Here is a 22,154-nt window from a genome sequence, read left to right on the forward strand (position 1 = left end):
CTATTTTCCTGTGAAACATTACGAGACTCAGGTTCCATTAATAATGCAGCACACTTCTCGGCAGCCTGTGCTAAACGCGACCGACCGCCATAGCCTTCCACGGGGATGCGTGCATTATATTTCTGTTAGACAAGCAGGCTCAGGCAGATTTTAGTGATGAAATCATAACGGCAGAGGGGAAGCATTGAAATGTACAGCGGCGATCCGAAAGGATCAGAAAGAAGTCCTCTAGGGGTGGAGGGGTGGATATGCAGAGTCACGACAAGATACCGTGCAGCTAAAACAAATCACACAACACATGCAAGGATTGAATGCATGTTGTGGAACCAATCACAGTCATTCGTGTGTTGAATGACCAGTTATTAGCTTATTTTATCCTTCTTAATAGTGTAACTTGTGCCCATTTTGTATATTTTTGTCTCCAACTTGAGGTTTTCAACTTCAATAGGCCTTATAAAACAAATAGGTCAAATAAAATAAGTAAAAACAGCTACAAATGTTGTGTTCATTACAATATCTGTAGCAACGGCCAGATTAAGTGTTTTTTGTTGTGGTTTATGCTTCAAGTGTGCTTGTAACACTTCCTACCCAGCTCCCTAGATTCAGTCTCTTCAATCTTCTAATATACACTAAAAACAAATCGCCCACTGCATTAAAAACACACATTTCCCAGCACACACACACACACACACACACACACACACACACACACAGACACACAAACAAGAAGGAATCCATACCTGGAGGAGGGTTTAAATAGACACTGTTACAGGTCAGAAGTTTCTTAATGAACTGGAAATATTCCAGGCTGTATTGCATTCGGTTGTGCATGAATTGGACGTTCTGCTTGCGGACGCTGCACTCGATGACACCGGGCATCTTCACCTGATGCGGCTTGGTGGACGAGATGGTCAACTCCGAGATGTATTTGACAAGCTCGCTGTCCTTGTCCAGTGAGTCCATACGCTCATAGAATAGGATGTAGGCATTCCACCAGCGCTTCTGCCTCCGGTACGACATCCTCTTCATCATGTGATCGAACACCTCGCCCATGTATTCCCCTCCGAAGCACTGGTTCTTCATCTCCTCCTCGTCGTCCATCTTGCACTCGGTCACGTCGCCGTCGTCGAACTTATACCAGCGATTCTTCTCGCCGTCGCCCCCGTTCCTCTGGATGATGTAGGAATAGTAGTGTCCGCCGCTGGCCTGGCCTGAGTGGACCAGCACTCCCACCAGACGGTACTTGGAGCTGCCGGGAGGCGTGGGTTCGGAGGGCTCGTTCTGTTGGATCACCTGGTTCTCCGGGTTGACGTCGTCGCCCTCCAGCTTTGCCACGCCGGCTACCGTGTACGGCTCCATGTCCAGCTCCCTGGGGAACTCAAAGTAGTCATTGAACTTGATGGCGCACTCCCTCTCCCAGTCGTAGTCGAAGCGCTTCAGCTGGATGGCCAAGACGGGCGGCAGCTTCTTTATCAGCAGGCGCTTCACCGTGTCCACCTGACGAGGACGAGAGCAAAACACTACAGGTTGTCTCTCTGGCCCTTGATAATAAATCTCCAATTAAAGTTAATGAGAAAAGCAAACTGTGAAAGAGCCATTAAAGCCTCCATAGCACTGTATTAGCACATTCAAATATTGGCTGGCTACCAGGTGGGTACTCGGTTCTCACCTTCTTATTACACTTCTCACAGTGGTAGGCGTTGGCTCCCTCAAGGAGATCTCCTTTAACATACTGCTCCATGGAGTCCAACAGGTTCTGGTGGTTCCTGATGTCCACATTGAGCGTCGTGAACGACTCCTCACACTCATACCTGGCAACGCAAAACCTCTTTAGGCAAGGAGAACCCAAGATGATATTTGTGAAACTAAAAAGGAGAGGGGGACATTACCTGTGGGGGCATCCCTGACAGATCTTCTGGTCAGCGAAGGACCCGCCCAGCACCTTGCTCAGCATGGCGGGGTGGCCCAGGGCCTTCAGGGCTTCGTCCAGACTGTCCACCAAAGAGTTGAAAAACTCCAGAGCATCATGCTGCTCCCGCAAGTTCACCGGCTCACCCCATAATCTGACAAACACATGGAACCGGAGATGAGACAGTTAGACATCGCCAACTGCTTAACTGTCGAAACCGCTAAATTTAGTCTTTGAAAATACCTGAACTGTTTCCAGAATCCCCTGGGGACGTAGTACTGAAGTCTGGATGCAGCCAGGTGTCCAAAAATGACCTGTAGGTGGCGTAGTACCCCAATGTTGTACTCTTTTCTGTCCTCCGACTTACTGGAGGGTTTATCATCAAACTGATGGTGGTAGCTGAACACCTCATCACGAGGATCCACGTTACTCTGTGGAGGCAAAACGTACGGATGAAAAACATCCACATCCACAACTGCTCATTACTTTTTGCTACAGGGTGTAATTGCGTGACCCCAGATGGCCAGCTGATGATCAGATCACAACTCTGTACCTCATTCTCCTGCTTCTCATCCCCCGACATGTCGTCGTCCACGTCGGTGCCGGTGCCCTCAATGGCCAGGATGCCGTTGCGGATGGGAGGGATCATGTACAGCTGCTGAATGACAGAGTTCATATAACAGGTGGCTCCGGCGTTCTTCAAACCCACGAAGCCTTTGTTGGGCCGTGGCCCCACCGGAGGCAGGTACTCCCATTCTGTCAGTGTCTCGCAACCTGGAACAGGGGAAGGAACAACACAACTCAAGGATGATGTAGCTTGCGAATAGTCGTGTGAGATTTGCCTCGCCGGTGTGTGTTTACATACCCAAGTAGTACATGTCAGTAAGGGTGTCGACTATTTGCTTAAGGTTGCGAACACATCCGACAGCCAGCGCTACCAGGAGCTCAAAGCCGGCGTTGATGGAGGCCGGGGTGCTGCACACCGGGATGGCCTGCTCTGTGGGAAACTCGCCGCTCTTCATGTACTGCAGGTACACGTTAGACGCTGGGAAGATGAAGTCATCAATCAGCTCCTGATCGAGAAGAGAGGGACAAATAAGCTCCCAGTAATGTCATGATAAAGGAAACAAGAAAACAAATGTGTTAACATTATCAGGCGTGGTCTGTTTGTTCGACCTTAATGAGGTTCGCGCCTCCTTTCTCACAGCCGATGTAATACTTCTTCTCTGGTGTCTGGAAGGCTAAAAGCTCTTTGGTAACCCCAAGGTGGCCCTCCAGGATGGTCTCCTCCACCCCGGTCTCCCCAGTCCTCTTCACCTCATCCTAGTACAGGAAACACAGCGTGTATTATTACTCTGCCCCACACCAAGCCAGATAAACCGTAATAAAGAGCCGTTTTTACCCTGATCCGTTTCAGCCAGTCGATCTCGTTGTTGAGCAGCACCTCAGCATTTGGCAGGTTGATGTTGCTGTTATAGGCATAGTTCAGAAGGTGTCTGAGTAAAGTGAAGTAGTCTCCAGCGTGCTTGGCTCGCTCCTTGGCCGTACTCTGTGGACACGGGACGATTTGAAATGAAGGATGGTGTAAGCAGTTAACCGTTAAAAATGACACTGTGGTGATGCGTCATAATGCACACGGACAAATGGCCGTCTTTAAGAGGACATTAGCCGCTCACCCCCAGCACGGTGAAGAGGAGGGTGATGAAGAAGAGGAGGGGTCGATGGCCCATACAGCACCTCGTTGCCATCAAGAAAAACTGCTCCTGGGCCATTTGACGCACAGATCTGTGCAAGACAAATGACAATGTCGCCATCCTGTTAGAACTGTGAAAGTCTGGAGACCAGGCCGTTAGAACGCTGAATGGGTGTACTCACTTGCTGTGGCAGTGAAGCAGCAAGTCTATGATGAAGGTCTGCCAAGCCTTCTCCTTACTGAGCGTGTCCAGCGCCGTTGGCATGAGGGCAAAACACAGTGTCATCACCTCCAGGGCCTCGCAGCACACCTGCTCATCCTCCCCATCCGGCTCCTTGGCTGCATTAGTCTAACGGGGGAAAAAAGGGACAATGAAAGCCATTATGCAAAAAAAACAACAACAAATATACAGCGTTGCACATTTTTAAATGCCTAATTCCTCTAAGCCCATCAAGAGCTCTTTGTCTCTTGGTTGTACCTTGCCCTCTTCGGGGGCCGATCCATTACGGTCCTGCCTCCTCGGTTTTACATCATCTATTATGGAAGTCTGTCCTGCTCTAATGTGCTCCTGCTTATTATACTTGTACAAACTCTCAAACAATCAAAAGGCAACGTACCTTTTCGTAAATCTTGCTGATCTCTTCATTTGAACTGAAGACGAGCTGCACTGTACCACAGCCGGATGCCCACACTATTTTCTGTACCGCTCGGATCACACAGATGTCTGGGATGTACTTCGATGCCTGGAAGCAATTCTGGTGAAATAAAGAGCGATAGCAACCACTCAAACAAATATCTATACATGACCATTACTAGTATTCTAAAGCGTACAAACCTCCATCCATTTGCTTACATTTTCTGTTACCTCATCAGAGATCTGCTGGGCCAGGCGGATGGCTACGTTGCGCAGCATGCATTCGGAGGCGGGGTTAGGGATGTTTTGCAGGGCACTCTGGAGGACCAGGGCCTGGTCGTGAGTGGCCTGATTAATCTGTACAGAATGCAGGGCAGGTGATGGGGGTGTGGAGAAAGATGGAAATATGTCAGAGATGGCAGTCGACGATTGAGGAACCGGTCATACAGGTATGTCTGTGTGTGTAGCGTCCTAACCGGTGAAACAGGAATATTCCCTTCGGCGTTGGGCTGGCAGGCCTCGGCCACAGCCTTCACATGCCCGAAGCCTACAGCGGTGAGGAGGAGCTTGGCGATCTTGAGCGCATTGAGGTAAGCCCCGCGGCGCGTCTCCATGTCCGCCGATGGGAGGAAGTTGTTCCTGGTGAGCATGCTCAACACGAGGGGCAGCCCACCGCTTTTCAAGAAGTTATACTGGAAGTCACTGGCGTCCTCGCCCAGAGTGGCACTGGCTGGCATCAGCAAAGCATAAACGACCTGGAACACGAGGAGGAACGGCGTGAAGCTTCTTGTAGAGCAACGTGTTACAGAGACGTCTAACAGGGCAGGATTGAACATTTTTATTCACTGAACTTATGCAGCCAATTTAGTAATTTTTCCCTGGATGACAGCCTTCAGTATTTATATACTGCACCACGTTATGAGTGCTAATAGAGTTCTAGTGCTGCTGTTAACACACCAATCAACACGCTCACAACTACATCACGAGCTAGACAAGCGGAGAATGCAAAAAAACGCTGTTACCAGGGCACAAAAAGTATCACAATATGCAAAGCACCAACACACTGAGACCCACCTCAATGAGGTAGAGCACTTGTGAGGGTGAGGGGCCGAAGAACCGCGAGTCCAGCGGAGGACTGAGGCTGTTCTCGCCGAGCTTGGCGTGGTCCAGACACACCGCCCGGAGATTCTCCACGGTAGTGTTATCTGAGGAAACGGCATCAAACAGACATGAATGAACGTAACGTTGCCCGTGTGTGTGTGTGTGTGTTCATGCATGTAAACTGGCTGGATAACAGAGAGCACAGGTGCATGCGTACCTGGCGGCATGAGTTTCATGAGAACTCGAGCTCCATCTCTGAGCAGTGGCATGTTGAGGTTGCAGCCCAGGTCAGCCACCTGCCACAGGAAGGAAATGTAGCGCAGATGCAGCGACATTATCTGCGAGATAGGAAAGAGGGCGTTAAGAGAACAGCCGATAACAAACACACGATGACGCAAACGACCGTAATCTTCAATTCAGGGGTTCGAAAATTTTCACGTTGTAATTTGGCTGCAAAAAAATAATGATGTACAATATACGGAAACTGCTCACAACAAGGTATGTGGATTATCTTGAGTAAATGCGTTTTATTTCTATAAAGAGACATTTTAAGAATGTTTTTTTTTGTAATTTTACGGCTCTTTGAGAGAGGAAGATTATATCGGAGAGGAAGAAGAATTCACTACGGCCGATACAGGCTTTAACAGTATCTGTGCTGAAAACTCACCACGCCGGGAAGACAGCTCTCCACCTCGGGGTTCGGCCCATCGCTGTAGTGGTTGCCGTGGTTACCGGGCGAGCCAGTGGACGAGTCAGATGAACTGTCTGGGCTTGAAGGCATGTTGGCACTCACCTGGGTCAGCTTGGCCGTGATCAGCTATACGATTAAAAAAAGTCATTAATTAACCATGATGAACATCAGTTCAACTGGAATTTTGGCTTCAAAACAAATGCAGTAAAAATTCATCATTAATAGTATAAATAAATGAATGCAGAAAGAATAAAAAGTCCAACATTCTCACCGTTTTGTCCTTCAAATTGAGCTGTCCAATCAGCTTCCGGTCATCGGCTGGATCAACCACCTCCCCACCAATGAAGAGCTCGATCTTGGTATGTGCAGCGTTGGCTTTGATCCTGTTCAGGATGCCACGGCGAACCGAGCCGATTGTATCGTTGGTGTGTGACCAGATGTCCAAGTCGTCCACCTGACGCCCCTGGTTGGGGAAACGGACGATCAACGTGATGTGCTTCCCACGGAAAGCTCTGCAAGAGAAAAACATGGAAGAAAGGTTGCCTTGAAGTTTCTGTGACAGAGGGAAGACACCTGGGAGGAACACGGCAATGAAGGTGAATAAACCAAGTGGACTCTCGGTGCCTTTTTTCTGGAGCTACACCCTCAAAAAGGATGGAGGTGCTCTGTTATATATCGTGTTTTGAGAAAGGCGATGCGCATGAATAATTTCAATGTGTGACCTGTGTATAAATGCTCACTGCAGTCTCTGGCAATGACGTTGATTTTTCTTGTCATTTTGTGAAACAAAGTACCTTGACATGGGCAGTATAGTCCTCTCCTCGTGGTAGTCGCTGTCACACTCGTTGATGTACTCTTTGAGCACAGTGAGAACTCGCACCATGCGGATGGCCTCTTGGCGAGCGCAGTTGATGCTGTCTTTGTCTCCATCTAACACACACAGCGTGTCATAGGACGCCTTCAGACGGTCGAAACACGACTGGATGAAATCCTCGTGAATTTCAACCTGAAAGGGAGACAGAAGGCGGGACGAGGAAGTTACTCACCGTAAACCTGCACAGGAAGGAGACCAACAAACAGAACAAAGCAGATTAAACTTCAGCTGGAGCTGAAGCAGAAAGGCCAAGGTACCTGATTGACTTGCAGTTTTGGTCCGAGGTTGGTGTAGATCTCTTTCAGCAGGTCTATGGCTCGGCTGGCAATGTCATCGCTCCCTTGAATCACCACCTGGAGGAGAGGAGAATAAGATTTTAAAAAGAGCTGAGCGTCAGACTTTCATACACACATGTCTCTGGAGGTCTGAAGCACTAAAGCAAATTTATTATTTACGGCTCAGAACACAAGAAGGGACAGGACACAATGCACTACAGGACTTTCTCTTGCAATATAGTGTAAAACAGACAAAACCTATTAGAATTGGCTCTGGGGGGAAATGAGTTCTTCAAAACACCTGTCATACCTGTGTCCACCGTCAACTTCCCTTTTGTTGGGGCAATTCCTACATCAAGGCTACGATGACAAGTGTACAGTCGTGACAAACTGCATCTTTTGTTCACATGTGCACCAAGCAAGGACCCTTAAATGAAAGCTTTACTTATATATCAGGGCAGAACGCGGGAGTGAAATGTCAGCCTAACCAATCACAGTTACATTGCTCGGGACAAAAGTATCTGCCAAATGAATACAATGTAAAAGCGAGGTACAACCAAAGCAGCCACAGTAGATCAAGGACAAGTCTTCGAGAATAAGTCCCTCATCCTGCCACAAAAGCTCGCGGATGCATGAAGCAAGGTAGTAAGATGAAAGTGTTTGGAGAGGATGGTGAGAAAGAGGTAGAGGACGTTTTCTCACAGAAGGTTCTCTTCAAGCAATTTCTTACGACATAAAGGTAGTGCTGGGCGGTATGACCAAAAATGTATATCACGGTATTTTTCAAAATGATATCGGTTTCACGGTATTTGACGGTATTTTTTTTTTCAAGCACGACTGGGTGTTAACCTAATTTTCTAATAATTTAGAGAATAATTACTGCAGTAAATTGGCTTGGACTGACATATTTTAATGTCATAAGGAGTGAATATTGTAGAAAAACATTAATGTCCACACTAGCATTAATGATGTGAAGGAATCAGAATGCATGACTGTTGCAGTCAAAATACAGAACCCTTTATTGTTTTGCAACTTGAAAAAACATCTTTTGTAAACCAACTGGCTACACAATGTAAACAATACGTCTCCTGTAACTGCAATATGAAGACTTCTTTATCCACTGGACATCAATTAAGGCAACATCCATAAATAATATTGAAACAAATAAATAGTTCCACAGTTTGCTTTTCTTGTCGTAGGCAGTCCCCCTAGCAAACGTGTCTTTGAGTGACATTTGACTCGTCTCTTCTCCCGCAGTGCGAACAGCGGCTACAACTTTAGCCCGACGGCATTTGCAGAATATTGTTGTTTGTTCGACGTCGATTTTTTAAAGCCGAAGAATTTCCAAACAACAGACACGGCTCCTCTTTTCGGCACAAGTTCTTCTGTTTCATTGCTTGCTCGTTCGGAACTTTCGGCGAAAGTTTCGGCGAAAAAAAGAAATGGATAAACACGGCGAAAGTTTCGGCAAAAAGAAACTTTCGCCGTGTTTATCTATTTTTTCACCGCATCTTACGCTCAACACAGGCTGTGCTCTCGCATGCTGCTTGTTTGGTGCAGCTGCTAAACAGCCCCCTCTCAAACAATGTCCGGCGGCGCGACGTTCCGCCGCTCTGCGTTCCCGACGTTCATACGCTACACACTCACCGGTATTGGGGTATATGAAAAATGCATATCATAAACAAAAAAAACACCGGTATTCGGTATGAACCGGTATACCGCCCAGCACTACATAAAGGGATTCTGTTGACTGAATGGCATCTGGTCAGCAGGGTCACACAGTGCAACTGGTCATTAAGTCAAAGCTAAAGACTGAACACATCACTCTGTGATTCCCAAAAGAAGTGTATTGCTCTCCCTCTCTGTTACACAAACACTTGATGAAAATGATCCAACTAAAAAACCTTTAAATTCAGCGATCTGTGACTAGTTTGAGCTCTCTGTTCCAGTTGTCAAACTATATTGAATGTATATAGTGCAAAAAAAGGCACTTTAAACTATCTCCCTCCCTCTCCATCAAACCAAAACGTCTGTTTTTTTGTGTGCCGATTGCAACGATTCTCCTCACCCTCCAGAGGTAGTCCAAGCCTATTAGTTCCAGGTCATCCATCATGTAGGCCCGGCGCTTTGCCACCAGCTTGCCCTCCCTGCAGTTGACAGCCTTGAAGAACCTCTCAAAGCATTTCATGCCATTCTCCGTCAGCAGAGACGGGTCCAACTGCAGGACGTTGTTCTCAAAGAAGTCCTTATTGATGTCTGGGTCCAGGTCTGGCTCGTCACCCATCAGCTTGGAGTACCTATCGGGTGGCAGGAAAGTCACGGCATTGAAAACTTTTTTGATTTTGCGAATGGAAGGGAATTAATTTGAGCAGAAGGCAAGAAGAGATCAAACTGTACCATTTGAAGCAGGCCTCACGGTCACAGAGAAACACTGCATTCTCAGCCAGACACTTCCAGATCTGCTTCGCCTGAGGAGCACACAACCACAGCTGACCGTCTTTTAGCAGGAACCTGGAGAAAAGACAACAAAACACAGAAAATCAATATGGACACTTTGTAGCCTCGAGGTTAGAGAAACATTCTTGTGAAGGTCATGTAGTCCGTCCCACACTTGCATCATTAATAGCTGCTGGGAGGGGTGAAGTCACTGGGTACCACTTGCTTCTCCCTAATTGCCCACTATAGTCCTTGAACACATACTTCAATTGAGTGGCTTCGTAGCTGGAAGACTTGTGTGTGACAGTGACGTTATTTCAAGGCGGAATATGCATGATAATTAAGGGTTTTAGATTTCTTCCATTCCTAGTTCTAGTCTCAGCTTTGACTAAAATGTATATACATTTGATGTATTTGTGTGCGAGATGTGATACCTCAGGAAGTTGAGTCGTTCCTGCACTTCCTGTACATGGCTGTAGCGGCTTCCTGGTCTGACCGTCTGCGGGTCAAACTCGGCTTGTTCTTCTGTAAAAGCACACATAATAGACACTGGTCAGACTGCCGACGGTGCACATCCCCGATCCGACTGCCGTGCCGGTGAAAAGTTAACGTGTACAACAGACGTACCTTTGGAGAACTGCCTCATGGTCTCCATGTAGGCCGAGAGGTTCTCGGCCACCAGGGTGACCAGAGCGTGGTTATGCTGCAGCTGGTTGATCAGATCATGGCGGTAAAACACATGAGGGCTTCTCTGGGTTTGACTAAGGAGAGAACAGCGGGAGGAGTGGAGGTTGTAAAGGGGACAAAAACAGAAATTCGCTGAGGAAGCAAGGAAGACTAATAAACTGGGTAAGAATGAAGCTGATACACAATTTAACACAATTTCAAATATATATATATAAAAAAAAAAAAACACAGCATGACTGATTTCTCATTTGTTTCCGTCGGGGACATAAGGAAAGCAGCTTTTTGGTGTATTTGTGTATATGTGTGTGTCATAGAATAACCAGCAGAAGAAGTCATATCAATGGAGGTCATTTCCTGCCTTGTTTTCCACATAAAGAAGGTTTTTTATGTTTTGACAACTAAACTCAAGAACCAGATGAGCCTGCAATTTATGATTTTTTTTATATAACAAGATGTGAATCTGCCAAAAAACAAACATTAAAATTCTGCTGTTACATTGAGACTAGATTATTTATCTGCAGTGGCTAGATTATGCTGAACAGAGCAACAGCTACTACATCTCTCTAGAATCATTACCATAAATCTGAGTGGGTTCAAGGCATGAAATACCCCAGATATTTTTGCATTGAGTGATTTGTGCTGAAAGGAGCTGGCATCAAGAAGAACGGGGGCTCCATCTCAAAGGACCTTTCATTTAGTTGTGCAACTGTCTTGACTAAAGGACTACCCTGTGCATGCACTATGGCCTGCTGTGTTCGGTACTGAGAACGTGCACAGAAACCGCCACCAAGTGCTCTCGAGAAATTCTGCACATCAGACGAATCCCAAACGTGTGGTAGAAATGATGCTGACGGAAATTGCATTCAATATAAACAAACCATTTGGTCTCAAGCATTTTTTTATTTATTATATTGCTGAATAAGTAAATCAAAAGAATATTCTAAGAATAAACATAATAATAATAATACTTATTAGAGCCTATTGGATTATATTTTATTTTATGTGATTGTGACCACAGCTTTTCCTTCCATTAATCAATGATCTAGTTTGTCTTGAGGCCTCATTGTCATTTTCTTAAACCTAAACTCAAAGGCTGCAACGAATGTGATGGGCGAGCATCAGGGTTGCCATGGTTACGCACAGCTAAATAATAAAAAAAACAAAATACGAGTATTTTGCCTGAACTACACACGTTCATCAAGACGCTGAACACGAGATTAGATGAGGAATCAGTCATTTGAGATGAAACCCAAGAAAGAATTGCTTAAGCGGATTCATAACAGAGATTAACATTTTATATCATATATATAGAAATATATACATCATAAACATATCAAAGAGAAAGTCAGACTTGACGTGAAACAGAAAAAAAGGTAGAACCCTGGAATAAGCACTCAACTTACCCCACTAAGTTCGTTTGTATGTTAATTGCCATTTTCTTTCTGAAAAACAACAGGCATGTATACTACATGTTTTCTACAACGACTCGAATAAAAGCACTACTTCAAATCAAAAATGATTTACCATTAATGCTCAACAATGTGACTTCATATCAAGCTTGCAATTCTTTCACAAATGTACCAAAGTAAGGTTAAGTTAATGTTTCTGACAGCTCAAGTCCTTATCAAATGATTCACTGCCTTTTTCATGAGACACATTTTAAAATCAAATAAACACAAACACTAACTTTTAATATTTACAAGCTAGCAACCAGACTAGATAGATAACTAGTTAGTCAGCTATAGACAAGTGGGAATTCTGTCAGGTTGGATGTGATTGATTCGGCAACATCCTCCGTTAACTTTGTAACAGTACAACAAAGCAAACTACGTGTATGTTCAGCTCCTTCCAGTGTACTAAAAAGAAAAGTGAGCATCCCTTGCCCGAAACCACCCAACTCCTAACAATAAAAAAGCCCCTAAAAAGCGTCATATCTTGCAGTGATATGACACTAAACTGCAGGTTCATTGACACTCTAAGCAGTAGACTTGACATGCAAATGTAGTAACGCCAGAAGTGTCAGCTGGTCAAAATTAAGTGGGTGCATATTGCTTTTCTTTCAGGTGTGCATGCATTATGTGCAAAAGGTTGAATTGAGAGGATTATGTGAAATAAACACTTCATACTTGCTAACGTTAGCATCTCCCTGAATACATTCCTGTAATGTAAAATGGATTGTTACTTTGACCTTACCTGAGGTTTTGAGGGGCTTCTCCAAAGAGGCTACAGATTTCTCTGATTTGCTTCAGGGCAGGAATCACCCATTTGTCATTGGTTCGCAGCTCCTCTATGAAGCGATCTATCCACTGAATCTTTTGCGTGTCCCTGTCCTGTGGGCGTAAAATTAAACATCCTCAGTATGTTGACGAGGTCAAGTCCTTCATTTGTTATTTTTGCATGCCATTCAACACATTCACATTTAAAACTGTACCTGTGAGCAACTGTAATCTAATATTTTGATGTGAGCACTGAGAGCCTGGTCCATGATGTCTACAGGCACATCGTCGCTGTGAGCCAGGTTCCACAGCAGGTTCAGGACCTTATGGGCCATCACTCCGTCCTTATCATCCTCGGCCAAGCGCCGGATCAGTTCCAGCAGTTTTTCACGCTGCTTCTTGCTGGCGTTGGTCCAGCTTGCCTGCAGAGGAACAACCCGAGGTTGAGGTAGCAGGCATAGCAGTATGTTGCCTTTATGCAGCAATTCAACAGTTAAGCTAGAACTAAGAGAAAAGACACTTTTTAATCTGTAAATGAGTGACTAAAGAATACAGCTCAAACTCACCTTGAAACAGTCAAAAAGGTGATCAAGCTGCTCGGGTGAGAAGTCCCACGCCAGCTTGGCCAGGAGGTCATGAACATTCTTCACAATGGCCTCATGCTTACCAGCCTGCACATGAAAGACACATTTAAATACCAATCGTTGGTGGCATTTATCCAATCAAACATTAGAGCAGACACACCTGGCAGAGATCTGCACCTTTCTAGTTAGAAATGATCTACATAAGTGAATAGACTCAACAATTACTTATAAGAATATTACTAAAAACATCCGTTAGTTGCTGTGTACCTGAGCCGCCCAGATGTTGTCCAGATCCTGCATTGTAAGAGCTTTTTCTTTGATAACGAAGCGAAGGATCTTTTCCAGTTTCTCTACGTACTGCGGCTGGTGCAAACTGTCCCTCAGCACAATGGACAGGATGTGGTTCTGCTGAATCCACTCCTGACATGGACACAGAGGCGAGGTGTATATAAGTCAAAGGTTAAATGGATTTGCATTTATATATTGATAAAGTCCCCTTCTATTCTTTAAAACTGAACAAGGAGGAGCCGGGGATCAAACCGCCGATCTTCCGATTAGCAGCCGACCGAGTGAGGAGCTGAGCTTACCGCCATGCGCTCTGCGGTCAGCCACTCCTCCTCTTCAGGGTTGTGCCGATGAGTGTAGTAGGACACACTGGATATCACCTTGTTCACTTCATTTAGTGCATTCATTTTGCCGTTAAAAGAAGAAATTTGCAATAACCTGGTAATAGAAAGGACCATTATTTAATTAAAATCAAATAATAACGGTGCATGAACTCCAATAATAGGCGTGACCTTTTGATACTCACCTAAGAATCATTTTTAATCTAAAAATCTCTAAATTCTTCACGGTCTCCTCCTGCCCCGGTACACGAGAAGCCAGATTCTTTAGAGACTTGATTATCATGGACAGTGCGTCGTTTTTGGCTTCATTCTTGGCCTCTTTCTTCAGCTCCTCATCGGTGAGATTCTCTAGAAACTGGGGAACCATCTCGATGACTGGAAGGAAGTACTTCTTTACCGTGTGCAATGTGAGGAACTCGTAACACTGGCCAAAAGGCCTGTAACAGAGAGAAAAAGGTTGACATGACAGCGTTACACTGAGAGCACGTGAGAAGGTTAAGGAGGAGACAATCAATGAACGATGAAACGACAGCCTCACTTGATAAGTGCAGCGATGATCTGGACGTTCAGTGCTTGGCCGCTCATGAAGCGATCGTGCAACATTTGAAACCCGTTTAACGTGCCAAATTTGTTTATTAAGTCCACCAACCAGCCCTGTGAGAAAACAAACAAGAGAGAACAACACAGTGAAGATGTTGGCTTTGAGCTGCTGAAATTAAATGACCTGTGGTTGGCCACGGTCGCTCCCGTCACAGGCTTTGTTTTCTAAAGCATGAAAACAGAGCAAACAGGAGGTGCAGAAGTCTGGAGCCCAACTTCAACGTTTCACACATTTAGGTGCATTCCAAAAAGTCTGCGAGGGCGTAGGGCTGTCCTGCTGCCAAGTGCTTTCTCCAGCCCTGTAGTATGCATACTACATACAAAGTCTGCAGGTTTGCCATCTTATAGAGTAAATATATTATTTGGCATTTAACTCTCGTCTGTTAGGGAAAGAGCCTGGAAGACACTCAAATCAGGCAGGAAAAAACTAAATGCACATCATTTTTTCATTACAGTGTTGCTATATATCACCAACAACGTGTTGTCATGTTCACGGTTCATGTTTAAACCATTTCAAGCCCTTGCAACCCGACACACTCAACCTTTCACAAGGTGACATCAGTTTGGTCCCCGAGAGTTTAGGGCTAAAAGGCCTTCGGGGGTCACAAACGGATAGGGACTACGTTTCCCAAAGATCATTAAGTACATCATGCTGAAAGGTTTTTATGGATTTTTATGTTTTAGCCCAATGCTGCAAAAACAACCTGCCTCCCCGAGCTTTAATGACGTCAACAAAACGAACGCCTTTTGTTGTTGTTGATATGTTAAACAATTACAAGCTTGAAAAAGAACGATTTCATGCGTCGGTTAAATTTGAGAAAGAGATCCAAAGCATTGAGGAAGAGGCAGAGCGTCAGAGGGGGCTGGGACATACTTCAAACAGCTTTACCTGATGAGACATTAAACTGCTTATTTTTAGCATAATAAAAAAAAAACAGTAGAAAAATCTGACTTAATAGTGGTACCCTAAATAGTCCTGGGCCACATGCCAACAGAGGCAGACAGACAAGCAGGGCTGCAGCACTGTTCACACTGACCCCATGCCCACGCTGTATTCATCACTTTTCACTGTAATGCCTATTCTCTGGTGTATCCACCCTCTCTTTTATACAATCTGCAATCTGACACAGGCACTAAGCGTCCTGCAGACTGTGAGTTTCATATCGTTTCATTATCAGACTGCTCCAGAGAGGGATTCTCTTTATTTCATAAGGACCCTGAGGGTGAGGCTAAAACGCCACTCTATGGATTCTGACTGGGAGGAAGAAAGACACGCCGACCGTCCTCTGGAGGACGAGAACACGAAAAACACGACAGATCGATTTTTTTGTTGTTGTCATGCATGCTTTGTCTTGAGTAGTAACTGTTAAAAGTGTGTCGTAGATAATCATCAGATCACAGAACGAAGGGCAGAAGCGTAAGTCTGAAGGATCTATGATGAGCCTCAGAAAACATTTTCATCCTTACAACAACAACAAAAGAATTCATGTTGCAGTGGTGCTTCACCTTGGGAGAGCGTGGGTCTGGTGGCCGGGCAAAGAGCTCATCGTCGGCCAGCTGTGCTCCAGCAGGGACAGTCTCGGAGGGCCGTGTGCCATTGTAGATGTGGAACTTGCAGTGAGGGTTGGTGGCCATGGCCAGTAGCTCCAGTAGAGGGAACCAGTCCTGAGAGAGCTTGGCCACACACAGCTCCACCAACCGGTGTGTGTTATTGATGATACACCTCTGTAAAAAAAAAAAACAAGGGGTTGTGGGTAGGGATAAAAATGACATGTTAATAATTAGATTATGAGCGGCAGAGATGGAAAGCAAAAGCGGGCGAGGAAGAGGATTATTTGGTTTATTTAAAATAATCCTGCATTTTGAGCTGAAAATCCAGGGTTTTCCTCACATAAACACACCTTTTTGTTAATAACAAGTGAATGTCACTACTGCAACCCGGACATTAATACACTGTACCTGGAAATATGAGAAACACTATATTATTCATGGATTCTGCCCAGTTACGCTGCAGTCAAGCGAGCCTCGATAGAGCAGCTGCCACAGACTCATATCCCCACAACAGACGACCCGTCACTAACATACATCACTCACATTTTGACGCTATTATCTCACATCATGAACACGTATGAGGTGAAAACTTCAGATTTCCCACATAATCAAATAAAAAGAGTGCCTGCGTATCGTACATGTAATTTTATCTTTTAACACTAAAACTCAAGGAGAGCTTGGATTGGAGTACTCACATTTCATTGCCATGTCTGTAAAATACAAATAAAGAACTTTAAACTTGATTAATAAAAATATATCAGTCCTCGACATGGGACTGACTCATCGAAGCATTACAAAGAAGCTTTCAGAGATCAGGAAAGTCATGAAGTTTACTGACTGCAAGCATTTTGAGTAGCAGTGAAACAGAGCAAAAAAGTGTTTCCCCGTGTAACGGACTGAATTACAGGTTATAGATTTTAAAAAATGTGGTCAAGATGATTTAAAATGTGAAAGGATGCTCCTTTTACGACCTTGTCTTATTCACTGGTTTTATCATGAAAAGGTTCCAGAGATCAATCTCCTTAATGCAACACAACAGCCAGCCTCAGCTACTTGGAACAAACGGATCATTGATTGATCACTCGTGGCGGTGCCTCTTTCCCCTCAGCTCGGAGAAAACCAAACAGAAAACTCAATTTACAGGCAGGAGCCAGGTCTGAACAATGCGTGCATCCAACGAGATAAGGGCAAAGATGTCACAGAATAAATAAAGCTAAGGTGACGATGCCGAGTCCTTCCACCGGACAATAAATAACCTTTGATTCCTCCCATACAAATAAGTACAAAGATGGTTATCCTTCACCACTTAAATTCAGATTTGATATGCTTTATAAACCCAAGGCTTATTTTCTTGAATAAAATCTGAAAAGTTGAGTCCATAATGTACATTATGGGTTGAAAAAAATCATTTTCTTTTATCAATTTTAGAACCAATATATAAAGAAATAGTGAAAACTCACGTGAATCTCAAACTTCCAGCCACTGACTGCCTCGTCCGTCAGGATCTTTGTGAAGGAGATGGTCAGACCATCTCGGAAAAACCTCTGACATGCCTCACACTTCACATCCAGTCCTGCAAAGAAAGACATTGCATATAAAATACCGCAGCATTCATATTCAATGTACTGCGGAGTGAAATGAAAGACGCTGAAGAATGTGAAGGACACGAGGGAGGTACAAAGCCCGATGCAGGTTCTCAACTGATTTCAGCGAGTTACATTCAATTATCGTGAATATATTTTTATATAGATAAAGAGGAGGATTGGGGACCCCTGCTAAAGCTGCTGCCCCCGCGACCCGACACTGGATAAGCAGTAGACGATGAGGTGAGATAAAGAGGAGGATATCAAAAGGCAAATCTGTAAAAGTTTCAGTTAGCAAATGGCCTTGGTAAGGGCTGTTCTGATGTGGTTTTATAATTCGGGGGCTTCTGACAACACAAGATGAGTATATATTTTATATTATTATTGAGTCGATTCAGAGAGCATTTAATAGTAAAGAAAATTCAAGAATATTTCTCAACATCCTGTAATAAGCAGGGGAAGTAGCCTGAGGAAGTTAATTTATTTGACTAATTGTTTATTCTCACAACATAATTAGTGCAGATAGAGTAAAAGTAAAGTGATGATAAATCCGTGATGAAAATAACAGAAGAAAATAATGACAAAATGAATCATCAACTACATTTATAATCTACTAATTGCTTAAGTTATTTATCAAAACAGAAAACATTTGTTCGTTCCAGTTAAAATGTGAATATTTGGAGCTTTTGTAACTACATATCTTCTCAAACCAAAAATGCAATTTGAAGATGGGGCTCTGGGAATAATAATCAATATTTTCAGAGATTCTATCGTCAACTATAATCAACATATTCAACGGAACATTCTTTATATTCCTACCTTTTTTACTCAGGTCAATAGCAGCTTCCAAGAGGACTTCTAACTCTCCTTTTGGCAAAACTGGAACAACCCAACGAGGCCTGGGAGAAAAAGAAACATGAATCAACAAAAGGCATACAAAGTCAAGAGAAAGAGTAGAAAATGTTTAACTCGAGTCAAAAAGTTGTGTTAATCACAAACTGTATGAAAATGTAAGTGAAACAACGGTTTCTGTGAGCACCTGTAATGTTGTGAAACCGGTCCAATTCACAGTTGCTTGACAAGAAAGTAAACTTAAAAAGTTACCCTGTAGCGTTTTCAACCACCTAAAAACACCTATTATTAGTATTCTATGTAACTTTCTACGTACAGTGGACTCGTACAATTGTGCCACATCAAATTCACCCAACGCTCCTAATTTCAGATAATTGCCACCTGCGTGTGTAAAAAAAAAGGCAACCAAAGAATAAAAACGTTGTTTGAAGATTGAAGTTCTGCTTTTGGACATCCACAAAGTTTTAACTGCGTCACCAGAGGTAATTAAGGGACCGGCTAAAGCCAAGGAATTGAGAGAAAAAAATAACGAGTGCTGTAAATGCCTTGTCGCCCGAGGGTCGTAATAAAATGGAGAAGAAATAGTTTGATAAGAACCTGCCTCGCCACAGCAAAGAAAGAATATGTGACACAGTGGTGATGTTGCATTGCCAGCCGTTGTCTAGGGATGTTTCCCTGGACAGCGGCTTGCATAGACCTGCATGTCAAGAACCCTCCATCCGTCTCCGCCGATATCAAGACGCCGACTAAAGACATGGACTCACTAAGGCATTCAAAAGAAGCAAGCCAGCCATGACACGCCTGGTTATACTCAATGTTGGCCTTATTATATACAGAGATAAATTAATCTTCAATAAACATCATGGATAATTTCTGTCTGTTTTTAAGAAAATGCGTAAAAGTAATGAAATATACAATTCAATAGTGAAAGACTTGAGTTTGGATAGCAGCAGACTAAGTACACGACTTCTAAAATGGGTCTGGACGTAAATGCGTGTTCGAAGAATGAGGAAATTCTAAAATACCAGAAAAATGGTGAATGCAGCAAGTTGGCATCACTTGTGCAAGTCCGTTCGTACGAGTGGGAGTTGCATGAGGCCCAGTATTTCTGTGAAGGGGTCCACGTTGCGTATGCATGCCGTGTGCAGAATAAGAGGATGAGGCGTGTGTCGGCACGTGATAAATACCTGTTGATCATATCATCCAGCTTGGCTAGGTCAGTGTGAGGGAAGGCGGGCTCCTCCTCTTCCAGCTGAGGGGGTCCATCCCCTTGGCCCTGCTCATCTGGTGGGCTCACTGGAGAGTTCTCATTAGATGAGTTAGGAGATGATGTCTGCAAACGAAACAGACAATCAAAATCACACAACGTCCGTTCATCTCTGCGGTTGCATCCTATAAACAAAATCAGGAAGCAAAAAACACCCAGAAAATCGAATTCCAAGAAGTATGGTCGCACAGCTGGTACTGTCATTGTTATTTTTGTGTGTGTGGTGTTTTTTTTATAGTGTGACAGCAACAGGAAACGCAGGGGGAGATAGGGGGCAATGACACCTGGCTGGATGATGTGGGAACATGACATGCATATTAATCCATTCAACCACCAGTATGCCTCAGGGCAATCCATTTGATTGTGTGTCCACTAACATATAAATGATGAAATAAGACTTAGCCATGAATAAATAAATAAGACAACAGAGAGTGTCATTTTATGTGTGGAAAAAATAGCTGCAAAAGCATCATTTTTAAAATATTTATTGCCCATTAGCTCAGTGACATTGTCATAGTCGTATAATTAACTGAAACAGCAGGCGGCCGTTTATCCAATTTGTGCGCTCGTCCGGTCACTCACTAACAAGGCCGTGTTGTCGTGTTTAATGGAGCACAATGGGGCATTTTTGATCATTGGTGTGAGCAAACACAGATCAGGAATGGGCCCCGACTTAATGTAACTGATACCAATCCATCAAATAGAAAAAGCCTGACTGGGCCCAAGGCTCAATGCACCGGTCTGCCACGCTACATCTTGAAGAATGGTACTTTTATTAATGGATATTCAATCCAAATCTGTGGCAAAGCGAGACACGCCGCAAAACTAATTTCAAAGTTCAGTCAAAGCTGCTGCAAAATTCAGTCATTTTTTGGTTGAAAGATCCAGATGGACCTGACCTCTAAAGCACGAGTGGAACTTTTAATTGTTATTACATACACCCATTTCTATAGTGTCATATACCATTAGAAAAGGCAAGGCCCGCTTCTTGTATGGGGTCGGGTTTCTATTGTGCTGGTCACTAAGTGTACATGTAGGCATAAAGAAGCAGGTGTTTCTCCTGAAAGCCCTTTAAACAAAGCCATTCTACTCACAGAGCAATGCTCTTTTCATCCTTAACTAGAGAAAAGCTAAAACTGGAGGACTGACATGCATGCGTTAGAAGCATAACTGTGTCATCATGCGAGTGTGTTACGGTGCCGTCAAACAGAAGTTTTTGGAAGGAAGAGTGTTTGAGAAACAAAAAAAAGGAAACGGTGTACACCCGTGACTGTGCATTTAAGGATCAATGTGAGCGTCGCCGTCTTTCCCACTCGAACGAGTGTGTGTGAACGCCAGTGGCGGTGTGACCAGCTGCGTATGAGAGAGTATAATCGGGATACACATCGTCGAGGGAGACGCATAACTGAGAAATATGAAATGTGGGGGTGTGTGGTGAAGGCTCCTTCTGCTTGGCTGACCTACATAGGCAGCTTGCCTCTCACGTCTCACCACGGCTCATCTCTAACCAACACAGGCCTGCACATGCACACGCACGGAGACACACAAACACACACATCCTTTATCCATCACTCAGGAGGCTCTGTTCATTGATGCCTCGCCTTCACTCTCTTTCCTCCTCTTTTCCGCTCCCTCCTCCCCTTCCCTTTTCGTCCCCTTCGGCATCTGTGTGTGGTTTAGGTACGAGCAATATCTATTAAAGAAAAACTGTGCTGCAGTGTCTGGACTCACAAAAAGAGACGCCATCCCCTCTCCTTTCACGGGTTAATTTAAATACATGCGTCTACCGCCAGAGAGGACGCGTATTGAACAATCTCTTAAAACTGATACAGTATGATGGAATTGGATGAAAGCAGCAGCCAGCCAAAGGCAGACAAGAAGAAATATAGTCACCACATGGTGGCTGTATTGAAGGACAGTAAGGAAAGGTCTAAAGTTGAGCGCTAGCTTGAAAGACGATGCTGACCTGGTTCTGTGGCAGTGGGGGTTGGCTTTGAGCATCAGGTGCCTGTCCCTGTCCCTGACTGTCATTGCCCCCCACCGGAGAGCCACGCGTGGTGGCTGTCATGCTCGCCACCGGGCAGATCTTGGCAATCTTGGCCTCTTAGGGAGCGCTGGCCAGGAGGGAAATCACAGCCACCTCAGCTGTAGAGCAGAGGGAAGAGAGCCCGAACACACGAGAGAGGGACACAAGCACCTGGAGATCTGGATGTGCCGCTGAGACCATTGCATAACCTGGAACAGGGAAGAGGGGGTAAAGGTCAGAATTATCAACAGGCCGGTTAAGTTGTAACACACAAGCAAAGCACACTGGGTGGTTATAATCTTGTACTGCAGCAATGACCATCTACATAAACGGTGAACAGCAAAATAAATATAAAATCTCGATACTCCCATAAAGTAATCCTTGAAATTCTGCTGCATCTTGCGAGCTGTCAACACACAACGGGCTCAAATGTGTGTAAAGGCAACATGAAACCTCAGATGTGGCAATAGGGAAAATCGTGAAGTGGACGCATTGTTCTACGTTACTAGTTTTGCTGACTGGTGTATTGAAATACTACTGACTTAGTCA

General features: G+C 44.4%; 1 protein-coding gene across 4 annotated transcripts in view; it reads right to left on the reverse strand.

Moving 5' to 3' along the window:
• The window catches only part of usp9 (ubiquitin specific peptidase 9), a 34,099-nt gene that overhangs the window by 7,839 nt on the left and 4,106 nt on the right, over nucleotides 1-22,154 (reverse strand). For 2 of the 4 annotated variants that reach the window (XM_084023013.1, XM_084023012.1), the window contains exons 2-37: nucleotides 21,546-21,814; nucleotides 19,500-19,645; nucleotides 18,280-18,359; nucleotides 17,338-17,450; nucleotides 15,833-16,051; nucleotides 14,265-14,380; nucleotides 13,912-14,163; nucleotides 13,688-13,823; nucleotides 13,368-13,520; nucleotides 13,083-13,187; nucleotides 12,732-12,938; nucleotides 12,494-12,630; nucleotides 11,704-11,742; nucleotides 10,241-10,374; nucleotides 10,048-10,138; nucleotides 9,575-9,688; nucleotides 9,246-9,474; nucleotides 7,160-7,255; nucleotides 6,823-7,034; nucleotides 6,300-6,540; nucleotides 6,005-6,154; nucleotides 5,555-5,675; nucleotides 5,311-5,441; nucleotides 4,713-4,991; nucleotides 4,456-4,593; nucleotides 4,220-4,357; nucleotides 3,785-3,951; nucleotides 3,586-3,694; nucleotides 3,312-3,458; nucleotides 3,086-3,232; nucleotides 2,775-2,982; nucleotides 2,463-2,683; nucleotides 2,153-2,340; nucleotides 1,890-2,063; nucleotides 1,670-1,811; nucleotides 741-1,497 (exon numbers count right to left, since the gene is read on the reverse strand). In XM_084023013.1, the coding sequence (XP_083879139.1) occupies nucleotides 741-1,497; nucleotides 1,670-1,811; nucleotides 1,890-2,063; nucleotides 2,153-2,340; nucleotides 2,463-2,683; nucleotides 2,775-2,982; nucleotides 3,086-3,232; nucleotides 3,312-3,458; nucleotides 3,586-3,694; nucleotides 3,785-3,951; nucleotides 4,220-4,357; nucleotides 4,456-4,593; nucleotides 4,713-4,991; nucleotides 5,311-5,441; nucleotides 5,555-5,675; nucleotides 6,005-6,154; nucleotides 6,300-6,540; nucleotides 6,823-7,034; nucleotides 7,160-7,255; nucleotides 9,246-9,474; nucleotides 9,575-9,688; nucleotides 10,048-10,138; nucleotides 10,241-10,374; nucleotides 11,704-11,742; nucleotides 12,494-12,630; nucleotides 12,732-12,938; nucleotides 13,083-13,187; nucleotides 13,368-13,520; nucleotides 13,688-13,823; nucleotides 13,912-14,163; nucleotides 14,265-14,380; nucleotides 15,833-16,051; nucleotides 17,338-17,450; nucleotides 18,280-18,359; nucleotides 19,500-19,645; nucleotides 21,546-21,647 (6,139 nt within the window). In that variant the 5' untranslated portion in view covers nucleotides 21,648-21,814. The remainder of the gene's footprint in view (nucleotides 1-740; nucleotides 1,498-1,669; nucleotides 1,812-1,889; nucleotides 2,064-2,152; nucleotides 2,341-2,462; nucleotides 2,684-2,774; nucleotides 2,983-3,085; nucleotides 3,233-3,311; nucleotides 3,459-3,585; nucleotides 3,695-3,784; nucleotides 3,952-4,219; nucleotides 4,358-4,455; nucleotides 4,594-4,712; nucleotides 4,992-5,310; nucleotides 5,442-5,554; nucleotides 5,676-6,004; nucleotides 6,155-6,299; nucleotides 6,541-6,822; nucleotides 7,035-7,159; nucleotides 7,256-9,245; nucleotides 9,475-9,574; nucleotides 9,689-10,047; nucleotides 10,139-10,240; nucleotides 10,375-11,703; nucleotides 11,743-12,493; nucleotides 12,631-12,731; nucleotides 12,939-13,082; nucleotides 13,188-13,367; nucleotides 13,521-13,687; nucleotides 13,824-13,911; nucleotides 14,164-14,264; nucleotides 14,381-15,832; nucleotides 16,052-17,337; nucleotides 17,451-18,279; nucleotides 18,360-19,499; nucleotides 19,646-21,545; nucleotides 21,815-22,154) is intronic. The other 2 variants (XM_084023015.1, XM_084023014.1) reach the window with 1 other exon arrangement.

The sequence above is a fragment of the Eutrigla gurnardus genome (assembly GCF_963514095.1).
Source record: "Eutrigla gurnardus genome assembly, chromosome: 12".
Classification (NCBI taxonomy): domain Eukaryota; kingdom Metazoa; phylum Chordata; class Actinopteri; order Perciformes; family Triglidae; genus Eutrigla; species Eutrigla gurnardus.